General features: G+C 43.7%; 1 protein-coding gene across 1 annotated transcript in view; it reads left to right on the top strand.

Moving 5' to 3' along the window:
• Nucleotides 1-18267, top strand: part of ARMC9 (armadillo repeat containing 9) — a 103211-nt gene that overhangs the window by 70982 nt on the left and 13962 nt on the right. Inside the window, exons 17-19 of the mRNA XM_032224930.1 lie at nt 1906-2021; nt 11750-11873; nt 13412-13541. Of these exons, the coding sequence (XP_032080821.1) occupies nt 1906-2021; nt 11750-11873; nt 13412-13441 (270 nt within the window). The 3' untranslated portion in view covers nt 13442-13541. The remainder of the gene's footprint in view (nt 1-1905; nt 2022-11749; nt 11874-13411; nt 13542-18267) is intronic.

Genomic DNA, 18267 nt, shown 5'->3' with positions numbered 1-18267 from the left:
ATAAGTAATTGATAATGACATAATGTATACATATATATTGGTTCGACAAGAGGAAATTTGGTATAAATTTTAAATGGTGACCATGAAAGGAAGTTTTGAAACTTAGTTATGTATGAAAGCCTATAATATTGAAATGGGATGTCACTTACAGTAAGTTCATATGCGAGTAAAGGCAGGTGAGCGAATACTTTTGGCAATATAGTGTATTTCCTCAAATTTAATTTTGTATAGTAAACATTTCACTTAATTAATTATCCACAAATAATAATATGAACCTGTTTCCCTCACATCATATTAGCTATATTCCATTGACAATATTACCGAATTTCATTAGTAAATCCTTTTCCTTCTTTCCTCCATTCCACCATTTTCTCCTCTTCTCTCGGGAACTCCATTTCTTTTATATTCTTTTCTTTCCACCCATTTGCCTAGTTTTTTTCTTTTTCTTGTTTTTATAGTTTCTATATTTTACTTTCCCACTCTTTTTTCTCCCTTTTGCTTCTATTATTTTAGTAACTTTCCCCAGTTTTTTGTTTGCGGGCTATATTTTCGACGCACAGTGAGTGGGAGTGGTTCTCGGAGCTTCGAAGCTCCGGCCTTAAGTGATGATGAGTCTTCACACATTCACAGAACCTGGGCTTTTGCCAACCCCAGTGTTTTGGAGTGGGGGAAAGAGATGATTGTTGCCCCAAAGTGTTGTGTGTTTGATGCACAATCCTGTTGCCCTCTCTGTGGGCTGGCAAGACTGACTGGTCAGGCCTTTTTCCTAAAGACCAAACTCAACTCTTCCAGTTAATTGGGACTTTTTTTAGGGTACACTACAAGGCTCCCCATCTCCTCTATGTTGAGGAGGCCTCGGCAGTTTGAAGATGTCTGGACTTCAACTCCCAGAATTCCTCAGCCAACAAAGGCTCCACCTTCTTGTTGTCGATGTCCTCCTCCTTCTCGTCCGCCATCTCCTCCCCCTTGTAGCACTGATGATGTTATCCAGTTAGGTCATGAAATGTCTGCAGGAAATCACCAAGCCCAGAGAGCATCACAGACCTCCTCACTTCTCTCACTGATGTTGTCACCTAGTTAGGTCATGAAATGTCTGTAAGAAAGCGACTAAGCTCACAGAGCACCAAGTATCTCACAATCGTACTCCTTCTCTTCTATTCTCTTCATTTCCTTTCTATTCCTTTCTATTCTATTCCTTATTCTATATTCTATTCTATTCCTTAGTCTATATTCTATATTCTATTCTATTCTATATTTATATTCTAGTCTATTCTATTCCTTATTCTATATTCTATTCTATTCCACTCCTTATTCTATTCTATTCTATTCTTTATTCTTTATTCAGATATTCTATTCCTTATTCTATATTCTATTCTATATTTCTATTCTATTCCTTAGTCTATATTCTATTCCATTCCATATTCTATTCTATTCTATTCTATTCTATTCTATTCTATTCTTATTGTTTTATTCCTGTTCATCTTCTCTACAATACTCTAATCATCACTGATTATGTTACCTAGTTAGGTCATGAAATGTAGGCAAGAAGCAATAAGCTCAGAGATTACCAAGACCCCACAGTAGTCCTCCTCCCCTTCCTCCTCCTTCCTCTTCCAATCCACAAACCCCTCTCCCTTCTAGCACTGCTGATAGTTACGTAGTTGGGTCAAGAAACATCTGGAAGAAAGCACCAAGGTCAGAGAGCACCCAGGACCACATAGTCCTCCTCCTCTTCTTCCTGATTATGTTACCCAGTTAGGTCATGAAATGTCTTCAAGAAGCAATCGAGTGCCCCACAGTCCTCTCCCCACCCCCCAAAAAAGTGGTCTTTGAATAAATGCCAGCCTAAACAGGCCAACTTTTCTCTCTTTTTTTTTCTGACCTCTCTGTCTCTTCTTGTCTCAGATCATGACCAACACGCCAAAAGCACGGAAGAAGGCCATGCCCAGCTTCCGCCACAGCGTGGACGAGCCTCTCCAGAGACCCGTGACCCCTGGCTACCACAGGGCACACTACCCAACGTAAGTCTGGGCAGAGCCACCGAAACCTGGACAGCCTTTTATTTTTTTTCCTTTAGCTCTTTATGCTTCCGGTTCAGAGAGACGGAATTCAGATGTGAAAAAGGTACGGATGAAATAAAAGGCAACCACAGCCACCAGGAAATACGGAGCTTATTGTGTTTTTTTTTTTTAAAAAAAAAGAAGGTTCCTTTAGTAAAATGGGGGCCAGAAAGAACACAGAAGTACAATTAGGCCTCAACGTACGACCACAATTGAGACCAGAATTTATGTGCTAAGCGAGACGTTTTTAAAGTCAGCTTTGCCCCGTTTACGACCTTTCTTGCCACGGTTGTTAAGTGAACCGCTGCAGTTGTTAAGTTGCAGCACGGTTGTTAAGTGAATCACTGCAATGTTAAGTTGTAGAATGGTTGTTAAGTGAATGACTGCAATTGTTAAGTTGTAGAACGGTTGTTAAGTGAATCACTGCAATTGTAAAGGTTGCAGAACGGTTGTTAAATGAATCACTGCAATTGTTAAGATGTAGCACGGTTGTTAAGTGAATCACTGCAATTGTTAAGATGTAGCATGGTTGTTAAGTGAACTACTGCAGTTGTTAAGATGAAGCATGGTTGTTAAGTGAACTACTGCAGTTGTTAAGTAGTAGCACAGTTGCTAAGTGAATCACTGCAATTGTTAAGCTGTAGCATGGTTGTTAAGTAAACTACTGCAGTTGTTAAGTAGTAGCATGGTTGTTAAGTGAATCACTGCAATTGTTAAGATGTAGCATGGTTGTTAAGTGAATCAGCTGCAGTTGTTAAGCTGTAGCATGGTTGTTAAGTGAACCACTGCAGTTGTTAAGTAGTAGCATGGTTGTTAAGTGAATCACTGCAATTGTTAAGATGTAGCATGGTTGTTAGGTGAATCACTGCAATTGTTAAGTGTAGCACAGTTGTTAATTGAATCCAACTTCCCCATGGACTTTGCTTGTCAGAAGGTCGCAAAAGAGGATCACGTAACAATACACACACACACACACACACACACACACACACACACACGGGGCACTGCAACCTTCATTAATTTCCGACCTCTGCTGCGAGATCTTTCCCTTCGTGTTTGTGCCAGAGAACAGAAGCAGCCAAACAAACCAATTAAGAGCGCTTGAAAGCCAGGAGGAATGCAAAGATGGTGAGGAGATACACCCTGTCCTGCTCCTTGAAGGCTCAAAGGCTCAACGATCTCCGAGATTGACGGGGAGATAATCGTCCACCTGGGTTTCCATCGTTTCCTTATTTTTATTGCTTTCTTCTTGTTGTTTTAAGAAGCTGGTTGCAGTGTCCCTGGGGTTATGTGACCCCCTTTTGCCACCTCCTGAAAAGCAAGATATCTCAGGGGCTGCCCCAAAGAAGGGGGAGTCAAGCTATTCTCCAAGGCACCAGAGGACAAAACAAGAAGCAATGGGTGGAAACTAATCCAGGGGAGAAGCAACTTAGAACTGAGGAGGAATTTCCTGACAGTGAGGACAATAAATCAGTGGAACAGAAGTTGCCTCAAGTTGTGAATGCCCCAACACTGGAAGTCTTTAAGAAGATGTTGGAGAACCATTCCTCTGTAGTGTTTTAGGAGTTTCCTGCCTAAGCAGGGGGTTGGACTAGAAGACCTCCAAGGCCCCTTCCAACTCTGTTCTTCTATTCTATTCTAAAATCAACGGGGAAGCCTGATTCACTTAGCAAGGTTATACCTTATCAATGGCAGGGATTCACTTAAACCACTTGTGGCAAGGAAAGTCGTAAAAAGGGGCAAAGCTCACTTAACAACAGAAATTGTGGGCTCCATTGTGGTCGTAAGTCAAGGAACACCTGCACTTATGTAATACCACTCATAGGCAGCGTGTTTCTTCCGGGGGTGTGTGGGGGCGGGGGGAACAGACAGGGGGGATAAAAACAGACAGAGGGGATGAAATTCGACTTTTGAATAATCTTCCTAGGACAATAGTTTTGAGATCCACTTTATAAACCGAAAGAACATTTGCAAAATGACTGACGTTATGGCGGTTTTCCAAGCAACGGGAAATGGCAATTTCCTTTTCAGCTGGATTTGCAAAACCTCCCTTGCCCTCAGCTAGAGACGGTTGCTCTCTTCTAAATTGCCTGCGTTGCTTTATTCCTTCTTTCTTGGTCCCGTTTCCAAAGCATCAGCTAGAAAGCAGAGGCATTCAGTTCCCCAGACTCATTTCTTATCTCCAAGGTCTCCTGTTCTATTGAAGCCCGGAGACCTTCTGTAGAATTGGCATTTCATCTGTCTTCCTTTATTTGTTCTCTTATATTCTGTAGTGTATATTTGGCCGTGGTGAGGCTTTGAGAGCTGGATGCAACGAAATGTCACTTTAATGGACGCCGATTAGTCTACATTCAAAGTGACCATAAAGTTATTATTCTATTCTATTCTAATTTCTATTTTATTCTATTCCTGAATTCTGTTCTGCTCTGTTCTTTTCTTTTCTATTCTAAATTGTATTTTATTCTATTCTAATTTCTATTCTATTTTATTTTCTAATCTAATCTAGTCTAGTCTATTCTTCATCCCAATATCTATTCTATATTATTCTATTCTATTCCTATTCTATTCTACTCCACTCTGTTTCTGAATTCTATTGTATTCTATTCTAATTCTATTCTATTCTATTTTATTCTTCTAGTCTAGTCTAGTCTATTCTTCATTCCAATATCTATTCTATTCTATTCCTATTCCATTCTATCCTATTCTACTCTACTCTATTTCTGAATTCTATTTTATTCTATTCTAATTTCTATTCTATTTTATTCTTCTAGTCTATTCTATTCTTCATTCCAATATCTATTCTATTCCTATTCCATTCTATCCTATTCTATTCTTCTCTACTCTATTTCTGAATTCTATTCTATTCTATTCTATTCTAATTTATATTCTATTTTATTCTTCTATTCTATTTGCGTAAAGATTGGTTTCAACTCCACAAAGCACCTTTGGGACCTCCACGAATTAATGTCTATATCCGTGTTTCTCTTTTAACTTTTAAGGCGTTTTAAGAATGGACTTCAATTTCCAGAATTCCCCAGCCAGCAATGCTCCAATGGAAGCCAGATTCACTTAACAACCAGGTTATTTACTTATCAGCCAACATTGCTGGCTGGGGAAATCTGGGAGTTGACATCCACTCCCTTTAAAGTTACTCGGGCGGAGAAACGCTGTCCTACCCAGATCCACCAAGATTTGGTATGTGATAACCAGCAAGGCAGAGAGTTTACAACTCTCCTTTTCATCTGAACCAGGAAAGGCCTACAATTAATTGCTTAGTGACTGATGGGCCAAGGAACTGATTCCAATTCAGATAGGCAGAGGGTGGGAAAGTAGTTCTTGGTTCTTTGAAAGTACAGGGGGTCCTCGCTTACGACCGCAATGGAGCCCGAAAATTTCCATTGCTAAGCGAGACCGTTGTGGACTGAGTTTTCACCCGTTTTATGACCTTCAAGGTTGCTTCCGGGTCTGTTATGCTATGATTCTATGATTTAAGAGCCAAGGTGGCACAGTGGTTAAATGCAGCACTGCAGGCTACTTCAGCTGACTGCAGTTCAGCAGTTCGGCTGTTCAAATCCCACCAGGCTCAAGGTTGACTCAGCCTTCCATCCTTCCGAGGTGGGTAAAATGAGGACCCAGATTGTTGTTGGGGGCAATATGCTGACTCTGTAAACCGCTTAGAGAGGGCTGAAAGCCCTAGGAAGCGGTATATAAGCCTAACTATTGAAGCCTAACTATTTAGAGACTAACCGATAAACTGCCGTTGCCCACTTATTTATTTATAGGGGGGAAATGCCCAGACCAAATTTCTAAAGTTGGATTTTCCCCCTTGTGTACTGTGAAGCCATTACCATGGCAACTCCACTGCGCTGCACAGTAGAAGCCATTTTACAGCAGGACAGTAGAAGCCACTTTAAAGAAAAAGATTCTTTGCTAGCAAATAGGATGGAGAGAAAAGGCAGCTGCTCTGTACCCTCAGGAAAAAAAATGAAAACAGTCCACGATTAGCCAGTTTGGGGTATATTAGTGGTGAAGGTGCTGGCCTAGAAAGCAGGCGACCGTGAGTTCTAGTCCTGCCTTAGGCATGAAAGCCAGCTGGGTGACTTTGGGCCAATCGCCAGGAGACTGAGAGTTCTAGTCCTGCCTTAGACATGAGAGCCAACTGGGGGATTTTGGACCAGTCATTCTCTCTCATCTCACCCACCTCACAGGGTTGTTGTTGTGGGTAAAATGGAGGAGGGGCTGTTAGCCCTGAAAGGAGGCCAATAGTGAGTGGGCTTCATTTTCAGATCCTAGGGGGTGATTTTATCCTGCCCTGTTTGCATGCTTTCGATGGTCCTGTTAACAGCTTGCTAGATTACTCTCAAGGTTGCATTCAGCACAACAGGCTGTATCTTAACAGGACACACACCCCGAGGGGTGTTACGGGGTGTCTTACCCCCCCACAGTGTTTGTTTCCAGAGAGTAAGTCATCTGTGTAACAAGTTTGGTTGAAATTGCTCGAGGCGTTCCAGAGTTATGATGGAGCATACATACATACACACTAGAGCCATTTTATAGTAGAAGCCATTGTACAGTAGAAGCCATTTTACAGCAGTACAGTAGAAGCCATTTTAAGGGACAACAGGCTGTATTTTAACAGGACACACACCCTGAGGGGTGTTAGGGGTGTCTTACCACCACAGTGTTTGTTTCCAGAGGGTAAGTCATCTGTGTAACAAGTTTGGTTGAAATTGCTCGAGGCGTTCCAGTGTTATGATGGAACACACACACACATAAACACACACACACATTTTTATATATATATACATAGATGGTTCTCCCAAACCTTTGAGGACCAAACACCTCTACTAGCCATGCCCGATTCACTTGCCTCTTCTGGAGACTCATCAGCTTCGAAGCAAAGAGTAGAGTTTGCAAAGCAACTTGGATTTCTTGAAGTCCGCGTTGGCTTCTCTCAGTCTTCTCCCCCAGAATTGGACAAATCCTTCCAGGGTGGCCCAGTTTTTGGATTGCCTGTAGCACCCCCCACCAAACCACCCAGAGATTTTCAGGTATTATGAGATGGCTCCATCCTGAGGTCCCTCAGGACACCCTCTGCCACCTTCTCTGAAGCCACCCAACCTAGTCCATCTTTAGTGACCAGTACAAGAAATCCCAACCTGGTGTCCTCCCATCACTTTCGTTTGGTAGGAGAAATCTGAGAAGGAACACAGCAAGTTTACTTGGGTCTCACAAATCAAGGGATGACATTGCCAGAAAAGAGAAGAGCAACCAAGATGATTAGGGGACTGGGGGCTAAAACATAGGAAGAACGGTTGCAGGAACTGGGAATGTCTAGTTTAATGAAAAGAAGGACTTGGAGGACATGATAGCAGTCTTCCAATATCTCAGGGTTACCACAAAGAAGAAGAGTCAAGCTATTCTCCAGGCACCTGAGGGTAGAACAAGAAGCAATGGGTGGAAACTAATCCAGGAGAGAAGAAACTTAGAACTGAGGAGAAACTTCCTAACAGGAAGGACAATTATCCAGTGGAACAACTTGCCTCCAGAAGTTGTGAATGTTCCAACACTGGAGGTGTTCAAGAAGAGATTGGACAACTGTTTGTCTAAAAGGGTTTGGGTCTCCTGCTTGAGCAGAGGGTTGGACTAGAAGACCTCCAACTCTCTCACTGTGATTCTATGATTCTGAGACAGGTAAATAAGATACATGGCAGACAGAAGGATGGATGGATGGATGGATGGATGGAACAGCTTGCCTCCAGATGTTGTGAGTGCTCCATCACTGGAAGCTTTTAAGAAGATGTTGGATAACCATTTGCCTGAAGTGGTGTAGGGTTTCCTGCTAAGAGGGGGTTGGACTAGAAGACCTCCAAGGTCCCTTCCAACCGTGTTAGTCTATTCTATTTGAGGGCTGCCCCGAAGAAAAACGGGACAAGCTACTCTCCAAGGCACCTGAGGGTAGAACAAGAAGCAATGGGTGGAAACTAATCAAGGAAAGAAACAACTTAGAACTGCGGAGAAATTTCCTGTCAGTGAGGACAATTAATCAGTGGAACAGAAGTTGTGAATGCCCCAACACTGGAAGTCTTTAAGAAGATGTTGGATAGCCATTTGTCTGTCTAGGCAGGGGGTTGGACTAGAAGACCTCCGAGGTCCCTTCCAACGCTGTTATTCTGCTATTCCTCATGGAGGGGCTTTGGAGAAGGCACCTCATTCGAATCTTATCAAAGAGAAGCATTGAGGCTTCAAAAGGTCCCTTCCTCTTCTTGCCAGTTCTTGAAGAGGCTGTGTTACCCCCATCCGAGGTCATCCCGGGATCAGGCCCCCAAAAGCCCTTGCTTCCTTGTGCTTGCCTTGATGAAAGTGGGGCTCAGGCGCTTGACAACCTAGCCTTGACCAGCTGCATTACGCTAAGCGAAACTCGGATTAATCTAACCTGTTGCTGCCTTGGTTTGGGTTTGGGGTGATTGTGCACACCCAGCCCAGCCCCTTTTGGGTTTTGCATCGGTGGTGGAACTATGTGCACCCGGAAAATGAGTCCATTCACGACAAGCGTGAGGCCCCTTTGATGAAACTAAACATAGAAGGACTTTTCCCTGCCAGTTCTGAGACAACAGATGAAATCCATCCATTATGTTGTTTGGCTGGTTGGTTGCTTGGTTGCTTGGTTGCTTGGGTTGGTTAGTTTATTTATTTTCAGTCATTCATTCACCTCATTCATCCATCTCCATCCATCCATCCATTAGCTAGCTATACATGTCCGCTGTCTGTCGCTCTGTCTGTCTACCGATCATCTATCTATCTATCTAGCTATCTATCTATCTATCTATCTATCTATCTATCTACTATCTATCTATCATGTCTACATATCATCTTTTGTTTCTATCTATCTCTCTATCTATCTATCTAGCATGTCTACCTATCATCTTCTTTCTATCTATTTATCTATCTATCTATCTATCTATCTATCATGTCTACATATCATCTTCTATCTATCTATCTATCTATCTATCTATCTATCTATCTATCTATCATCTATCTACTATCTATGTCTGCTATCTATCTATCTATCTATCTATCTATCATCTATATCTATCTATCATATCTATCTATCTATCATGTCTACCTATCATCTTCTTTCTATCTATCTCTATCTCATGTATCTCTCCTCCCATCCATCCATCTATCCATCAGCTAGCTAGCTAGCTAGCTCTCTATCTATGTCTATCATCTTATCATATCTATCTATCATGTCTACCTATCATCTTCTATCTATCTATCTATCTATCTATCTATCTATCTATCTATCTATCTATCTATCTATCTATCTATCTATCTATCTATCTATCTATCTATCTATCTATCTATGTCTGCTATCTATCTATCTATCTATATCTATCTATCATGTCTACCTATCATCTTCTTTCTATCTATCTCTATCTCATGTATCTCTCCTCCCATCCATCCCTATCCATCAGCTATCATCTATCTATCTACTATCTATCTATCTATCTATCTACTATCTATCTATCTATCTCTATCTATGTCTATCATCTTATCATATTTATCTATCTATCTATATCTATCTATCTATCTATCATGTCTACCTATCATCTTCTTTCTATCTATCTCTATCTCATGTATCTCTCCTCCCATCCATCCATCTATCCATCAGCTAGCTAGCTAGCCAGCTATCTCTATCTATGTCTATCATCTTATCATATTTATCTATCTATCTATACTACTATCTATCTATCTATCTATCTATCTATCATGTCTACCTATCATCTTCTTTCTATCTATCTACTATCTCATGTACTCTCCTCCCCATCCATCCATCTATCCATCAGCTAGCTAGCTAGCCAGCTATCTCTATCTATGTCTATCATCTTATCATATTTATCTATCATCTTATCTATCTATCTATCTATCTATCTATCTATCTATCTATCTATCTATCTTCTTATCCCATCTTTACTATTTTATAAATAATTCAAGGGAGCAAACATACATAATGCTCCTCCTCTGCCTATTTTCCCCCAACAACACCCTGTGAGGGGGGTTGGGCTGAGAGGGAGTAACTGGCCCAAAGTCACCCAGTTAGTTTTCATGTGTAAGGCGGGACTAGAACTCATATATCTCCTGGTGATTGGCCCAAAGTCACCCAATCATCCTTCATGCCTGTAGCAGGCCTAGAACTCAACGTCTCCTGGTGATTGGCCCAAAGTCATCCAGCAGGCTTTTAAGCATAAGGTGGGACTAGAACTCAACGTCTCCTGGTGATTGGCCCAAAGTCACCCAGCAGGCTTTTAAGCGTAAGGTGGGACTAGAACTCAACGTCTCCTGGTGATTGGCCAAAAGTCATCTAGCAGGCTTTCAAGCATAAGGCAGGACTAGAACTCACAGTCTGCTGCTGATTGGTCCAAATCACCAGTTGAATTCCATGCCTAAGGCAGAACTAGAACTCAACGTTGCCTGATGATTGGCCCAAAGTAACCCAACTGTCTTTCATGTCTAAGGGGGGGGACTAGTACTCACACTCGCTGCTGATTGGCCCATGGGCCCAGCCAGCCAGCTTTTGGACCTAAATCGATACTAGAACGCACCATTTCCTGGTTTCTTGCCACTACTCCAAACTGACCCCCATCTATTCCCATCGTTCTCAGCCAGCGTGCGCAGGGAGGACTGAACCTCAACGTACGACCAGAATTCAGCAAAATATATGCTGCTAAGGGAAACCTGAATCTGAAAGCTTCCCGGTTTTCCCCACCCAGTTGAAAGTTCAAGAACTTGCCCCCACACTAGTGGTGGGTTTCAAAAATTGTTCGAACCTACTCTGTGGGCGTGGCCTCCTTTGTGGGAGTGGCTTGCTGCCCATGTGACCGGATGGGAGTGGCTTGCCACCCATGTGACCGGATATGAAGATGCCGACGACACTTGTCAGACCACCTTAAATTACCTCTCACACAGCACTGGGATGCATAAGATAGGATGGAAACTTGTTTTTTAAAAGGCATCTTTGGTTTGCGTTGAAACAACTTCGACACACACACAATGTTCTGATTGCACCAAAAACTCAGCAGCCATCCTTACCTTTCACAGAGGCACTGAGCTTTAGAAATATGAGCATGATAGTGTAGAATAATCATATCCAAGGACCAGTGGTGGGTTTCAAAAAGTTGGAACCTCTTCTGTAGGTGTGGCCTGCTTTCCGGGTCCACTGGTGGAACCTCTTCTAACCGGTTCGGTAGATTTGACGAACCGGTTCTACCGAATAGGTGCGAACTGGAAGGAACCCCCTCTGGCCCACACCCACAAGTCCATCACATGGTCCAATCTTCCCCTGCCACGAACACAGATTCCTACCATCCAGTTCCGCCTAGGTGCAGACAAAGATGACCTTGAGTTTCTAAGAAGACTGTTATTATGGCTCCATATCATCCAACTCCATGTAATGCCTCTTCCCATTTTACCACCATAGAAAGTAGGCAGTAGAAAGTGTGGCAGGTCTGAAGCCCCCCCCCCAAAAAGATGACTTGCAGGCATGACACCGTCATGGCCCTGGCACTAATCTGTAATCCAAAATTATCCTCTTCTCAATTACAGAAAATTGGGAAGGTAAGAATCCACCCAGGAATAATAGTTTAATCACCCTGGCCTTCATCCCTCTGCCATCTTGTTTCTTGCAGGTTGGAAATGAAGCTGCGTCTTCCAGCAGCGACAAAGAGATATACGCTCCACGGTGCTCAAATTCCCGCCTCCGACACGCAGTGGGAAAGGTCCAGCTTTCAGAGATCCCATTCTCCTCGTCATGTAAGTCTTGAGTTCGAGCAGCTCAGAGGTGTCAAACTCAGGGCCGGGGGCCAGATCCGGCCCGCGGTGCCAACTTTTATCAGGCTTGGAGAGTGGCCAGGCTGATATCTTTCAGACGCTGTAATACTTGGCAAGGATGCAGGAATGAACTCATGGTCTCCTGCAAACTCCACTCCCTTTCGCTCCTCTTTTATTTCCTCTGGGAGGGGCCATTCACTGTGCACTTGTGGCCTTACTCCCAAAAACACAACACCCCCCCCCCCAAAAGCATCATCACACACAGCATGTCGTTTGGTTACAGGTGTTTTAACATCCTATTCTCGAATAACATGAATTGAATATGAATTGATACTTAGAATTTTTTGCTTTAAAAGGATAAAGATAACAACGATTTTATGTATACTTGATAGAGGATTGGTGATACAATGTATAACCTTAAGAACATATTACCATGATATCTTGTTGTTGATAAATAATTTTAATAAGGGAATAATTAAACATTGGTATATATATATATGTAGCGACTATTTAGAATATTTTGTTGAAAAATGAAGGAATAAGATTTCTGTTTGAAGGTATGAGGTACAAGGATAACAATGAACATAAGCATACCTGATAGTTGATTGGTGGAATTATGTATAATGGAAATACCGATATATAAATATAAATGGTTGGTAAAAAAAAAATCTTTTCTTTCACATGGGGATTATATAAAGGTATACTGTTATCAAATAGATAATCAAGAATGTAAGGGAATTATGATTATTGGGGAAAAAAATAATACTAATCGTAATTGAACATATGCTGTACAATGAAAGTGAGGTATTTAGTTATACTAGATGAAAAATCTGTGATGGTAAATGTTATTCGAGAATATGGATGTGAAGTGGCTGTTTTGTTTCCCCAATGAACACATCTGCACAGGGCTCACTGCCTTTTACTGCATATACCACATTGCTTAGTTTCTGCCTGGGTGTTTGTATCCTTGGAGTAGCCTTTGTGTATTCTTGGCCTGCAAGGAATATAAATCCTCCCATTCCCCTCCATCCAGTCAGAGCTTTTTCTTCCTTTCTTTCTCTTTCCTTTTTTTTTCTATTTCTCCTTCCTTCCTTCCCTTTTCTTCTTTCCTTTCTTTCTTTCTCTTTTCTTTCTTTCCTTTTCCTTCTTTCCTTCCTTTCTCCCTCCTTTCCTTTTTCCTTCTTTTCTTTCTCCTTTCTTTCTTTTCCTTCCTTTCTCCCTCCTCCCCTCTTTTTTCTTTCTCTCAAGTTGTGCCATGCGTCTGTGAAGTGGCTGTTTTGTTTCCCCAATGAACACATCTGCCCAGGGCTCACTGCCTTTACTGCATATACCACATTGCTTAGTTTCTGCCTGGGTGTTTCTATCCATGGGGTGGACAAAGCTTCTGCCTTCGTGCCTTCTTGGGTTTGAAGGGTGTTGACTGACGATCCTCCCGAGCTTTTCCGATATGCCTGCAACTACGGAATGACAACAATAAATGAAGCGAACCAAAAAAATGCCCCTTTTTCCCCAAATGACAGTTGAAACCGAATCTCCCGGAAGTTCTTTGATGTGCGGTGGAGCTGACCCGGATGTCCAGTCAGTTGCTGAAGTTCTGATTCTTCACTCGCCCGGTTCTTCCCAGGACAGTGGAAACAGCTGGCCAAACAGGTGTGTAAGCAGCGCGTGATTTTCTAAACCACGGCTCTCCAAACTTGGGAACTTTAAGACTTAAGGACTTCAACTCCCAGAATCCCTCAGCCATCTATGCTGAGTTAGGGGTGGATGGGGGAGAAAGTCGGGAAGGAGAGTGTTCCAGGGGCTGGTGGTGTTGTGGCCCACCAGTGGCCAGTGGAGCTGGCAGCAGAGTCGGAGAGTGAGGAGGTTGGGGACGAAGAGGGGCCAGTCCTGGAGTCTGGGGAAGGCTCTGATGAGGGCTCTGTGTTGGAGCAGAGAGGGGGCCAGGGCCGTCCGACAATTATCGGAGTCAGACATCAGTGAGGCAGAAGAACAGCTGGAGCCTGTTCCCAGTGTGTGCATGCGCAGAGTGGCCAGACAAAGGGAACAGCTGAAGTACAGGGGTTGACTTGGGTGTAAGGCCACAGTGGACGGTGAATGGCCCCTCCCAGAGGAAATAAAAGAGGAGCGAAAGGGGAGTGGAGTTTGCAGGAGACAATTAGTTCACTTAATTAATTCGTGACTCTCCGAGGCTCCTTGCCAAGTTCTGCAGATCTTGGCTGGCAGCTCTCCAAGCCAGAGATCTGTGACTGTAAATCCTCCCTTGAAAGACTTTGCTGGATGTAAATGAGCAGAATTCACAGCAAATTAATAAAAGGGTTTTTTTTGTCAGGACAAGAGTTTGCTTCATGCTCTTGGGGAGCTTCGATCAGAACAAGTGTGGGCCAGGTGTGTGTCTCTCTCTGTATATATACACCAAGTTGTGGCGAGCAGAGCTGGCAGCAGATTCGGACAGTGAGGAGGTTGGGTAGGAAGATGGGCCAGTTTTGGAATCTGGGGAAGGCTCTGATGAGGGCTCTGTGTCGGAGGCAGAGAGGGGCCAGGGCTGTCCGACAGTTATCAGCTTGCCTTCAGAGTCAAACATCAGTGAGGCAGAAGAAACAGCTGGAGCCTGTTCCCAGTGTGCGCATGCGCAGAAGCTTCCAGGATAAGGGAACCGTTAAGGACAAGGGTTCGACTCGGAGTAAGCCACAGGTTGACGATGAATGGCCCCTCCCAGAGGAAAATAAAAGAGGAGCGAAAGGGGAGTGGAGTTTGCAGGAGGCCATGAGTCCACTCTTTAGGTGAAAATCTGCTCCTGACTTATTGCAAAGTATTGCTGCTACAGAGTGGCGTTTGGAAGATATCGGCCTGGCAGCTCTCCAAGCCTGATAAGGTCTGGAGTTGTGAAATCTCTTGAAAGACTGTCGGACGGACCTTTGCTGGAGAGGAATTCCCTTGGGGTGTTTATCGGGACGAGGGGTCAGCTTCGTGATCTTGGGAAGCCCACGGTCAGAACAGTGGTAACCTCCAGGAACACCTGGATGGTTGTAACTTTGAAACCAGGTTGTAAGTACTTTGTTATTCTGTTAAGTGCAGCAGTCCTCAATTTTACAACAGTTTGTTTAGTGACTGATGTTACAACAACACCTGAAAAAAAAGGGACATGCCCATTTTTCACACTTACGACTGTTGCAGCATCCCCAGACTAACGTAACCCAAATTCAGCCTCTTGGCAACTGGTCCCTATTTATGACCGGTTGCAGAATCACGTGATCCCCTTTTGCGACCTTCTGACTAGCAAAGCCATGGGGAAGCCGGATTCGCTTAACAAACCTGTTACTGACCTACAGCGGCAGTGCTTTGCTTAACAACTGCGGCCCAAAAGGTCATAAACTGGTGCAAAACTCACTTAAAATGTCTCAGCCAGATGAATTTTGGGCTCCATTGCAGTCGTAAGTTGAGGACTACTTGTAGCTTTGGGAGGGTCTGTCATAACTTCTCGCTGTTGCTAAGTGGCCGATCATAAGTGAAGGACTGCCTGACGCACCATAGAGGTGTATGTACGGACATTCCTGTTTTCCTCCTCGAAGACATGCCTGAAGTGTTTTCAGAGCAGAATTGAATAGGGGGCCTTGAAGGTCTTACAGTCCACCCCCTGTTCAAGCAGGAGACCCCGTACCATTTCAGACACATGGCTATCCAATCTCTTCTTTAAAACGTCCAGTGTTGGAGCACCCACAACTTCTGGAGGCAAGCAGTTCCACTGGTCAATTGTTCTCATTGTCCAGGAAATTCTCATTATTTTTAGGTTTGATCTCCATCTGAGTAGCTTCAACCCATAGCTCCTTCCTTTCTTCCTTCCTTTCCTTCCTTCCTTCCTTCCTTCCATCCATCCTTCCTTCCTTCTTTCCTTCCTTCCTTCCATCCTTCCTTCCATCCATCCTTCCTGCCATCCATCCTTCCTTCTTTCCTTCCTTCCTTCCATCCTTGCCTTCCATCCATCCTTCCTTCCTTCTTTCCTTCCTTCCTTCCTTCCTTCCTTCCCTCCTTCCATCCTCCCTTCCATCCTCTTCCTTCCTTCCTTCTTCCATCCTTCCTTCCATCCATCCTTCCTTCCTTCTTTCTTTCCTTCCATCCATCCATCCATCCTTCCTTCTTTCCTTCCTTCCATCCTTCCTTCCATCATCCTTCCTTCCTTCTTTCCTTCCTTCCTTCCTTCCTTCCATCCTTCCTTCCCATCCTTCCATCCATCCTTCCTTCTTTCCTTCCATCCTTCCTCCCATCTTCCTTCCTTTCTTCCTTCCTTCCCATCCATCCTTCCTTCCATCCTTCCTTTCTTCCTTCCTTCCTTCCATCCTTCCTTCCATCCATCCTTCCTTCCATCCTTCCTTCCATCCTTCTTATCCATCGTCCTTCCTTTCTTCCTTCCATCCTTCCATCCATCCTTCCTTCTTTCCTTCCTTCCATCTTTCCATCCATCCTTCCTTCCATCCTTCCCTTCCTTCCTTATCTCTCTCTTTCAAACTGATAATTGGAAAGGAAACTCATTTGTCAGAATAGAGCTGGAAGGGACCTTGGAGGTCTTCTAGTCCAACCCACTGCTCAAGCAGGAGACCCTTTACCATTTCAGACAAATGGTTATCCAATCTCTTCTTAAACATTTCCAGTGTTGGAGCACCTGCAACTTTTGGTGGCAAGCTATTCCATTGATTAATTGTTCTCACTTTCAGGAAATTTTTCCTTCCTTCCTTCCTTCCTTCTTCTTTCCTATCATAGAATCCTAGGATCTTGAGGTCTTCTAGTCCAACACCCCCCCACCCCCAAGTAGAACACAATTTATTAGAGAGCCATGTTGGCACATCTGGGAAAACCCGAATGTGAAAGCTTCCCAATTTTCCCACTCAGTTGAAGTTCAAGATCTTTCCTCTCCCACCCACCAGTCCCATCCCATGGTCCAATCATCCACACCCATCCAGTTCCGGCCAGGTACAGAGGTGCAAAGACAAAGGATGACCTTGGTTTTCTGGAAAGAATGTTGTTATGGCTACATAGCATCTAACTCTGTACATCCCATTTTCCCATAACAGAAAATACATAGTAGAATAATAGAAAACGTGGCAGGCGAAAGACCTAAACAAAAAGATGGCTGCAGGCTTGACATCAGCCTTCCAGTCCCCTAATCCTCTTGGTTGCTCTTCTCTGCACTCTTTCTAGAGTCCTCCACATCCTCCTTATCTCGTGGTGGCCAAAACTGGATGCAGGATTCCAAGTCTCTCACCAAAGCATTATAAAATGCTACTAAAACTTCACACAGAACGTCACAAACAAGCTTGTGGCTCTGCTTTGTACGTTGAAGGAGCAGGTTCCTTCTTCCATGTAACCTGGGTAGATAGATGCAGCTCCTCAACCCTAGCTGACGTCTTCAGAAGAACAGAATAACATGGTTGGAAGGGACCGTGGAGGTCTTCTAGTCACAGCCGTCCTTCATACGTTTTAGCCTCCAGTTCCCAAATCCTCTTGGTTGCTCTTCTCTGCACTCTTTCTGGAATTTAATCCCCCTGAAGACAATTTAATGCAAGAATGAACTCGGAGCCCTGGGAGACAACTAAGGTTCAATAAAGAGGATATTTTTCCCCCCGGATATTTCCTCTTGTCAAACGGGAGGATCTGACATTTCAACAGCTAATCCATGAATCAGCACAACCACTTGTTACAAAATCCTCACTTGTACAACGGGGATTAAATCAGGGAGGAGGTGGAGCCCAGCGCCAGGTTACGTGCCAAGCAAAAGGTTTTATTTTTTCCGCATCGATGAAGCCTTTTTGCTAATATATGCAAATTCCCGTCGCCACCAACTTCCTTTTTCCATTTCAGCCAGAAGGGAAACGGCTGCTCGATCGCGTGGCCAACAACGGGAGTGGGGGGATCCAGTCTGGGCCAGGCAAGCGGGACCAGGATTTTTGTCTTCCGAGCTTTCGGACTGGTGCGGGAATCCATCTTCAGGGAACATCTTCTCGATTTAACAACTGCGGTGATTCACTTAACACAGGTAGCAAGGAATTTGTAAAACAGCGCAAAGCTCACTTAACACATTTCTCGCTTAGCAGCATACATTTTGGGCTCACAACATCTGGTTTGGGATGGCGGGTTAGAAGAAACTATTGTTCCAGAAAGTTTACTGGGAGTTCCTCGACGTACGACCCACAGTTGAGCTCCAAATTTCCATTGCTAAGCAAGACGGTTCTTAAGTGAGTTTTGCCCCCGTTTTAAGTCCTTTCTCGCCACCGCTGTTAAGTGAATTGGTTGCAGTTGTCAAGTTACTAACCCGGTCGTTAACTGAATCCGGCTTCCCCACTGACTTAGCGTGACAGAAGGTCGCAAAAGGGGATCCCCGTGG

This window comes from Thamnophis elegans, chromosome 10 (genome assembly GCF_009769535.1).
Source record: "Thamnophis elegans isolate rThaEle1 chromosome 10, rThaEle1.pri, whole genome shotgun sequence".
Lineage (NCBI taxonomy): Eukaryota > Metazoa > Chordata > Lepidosauria > Squamata > Colubridae > Thamnophis > Thamnophis elegans.
Note: the sequence above shows the minus strand (reverse complement) of the source record. Positions and strands in the feature narration are given on the sequence as shown.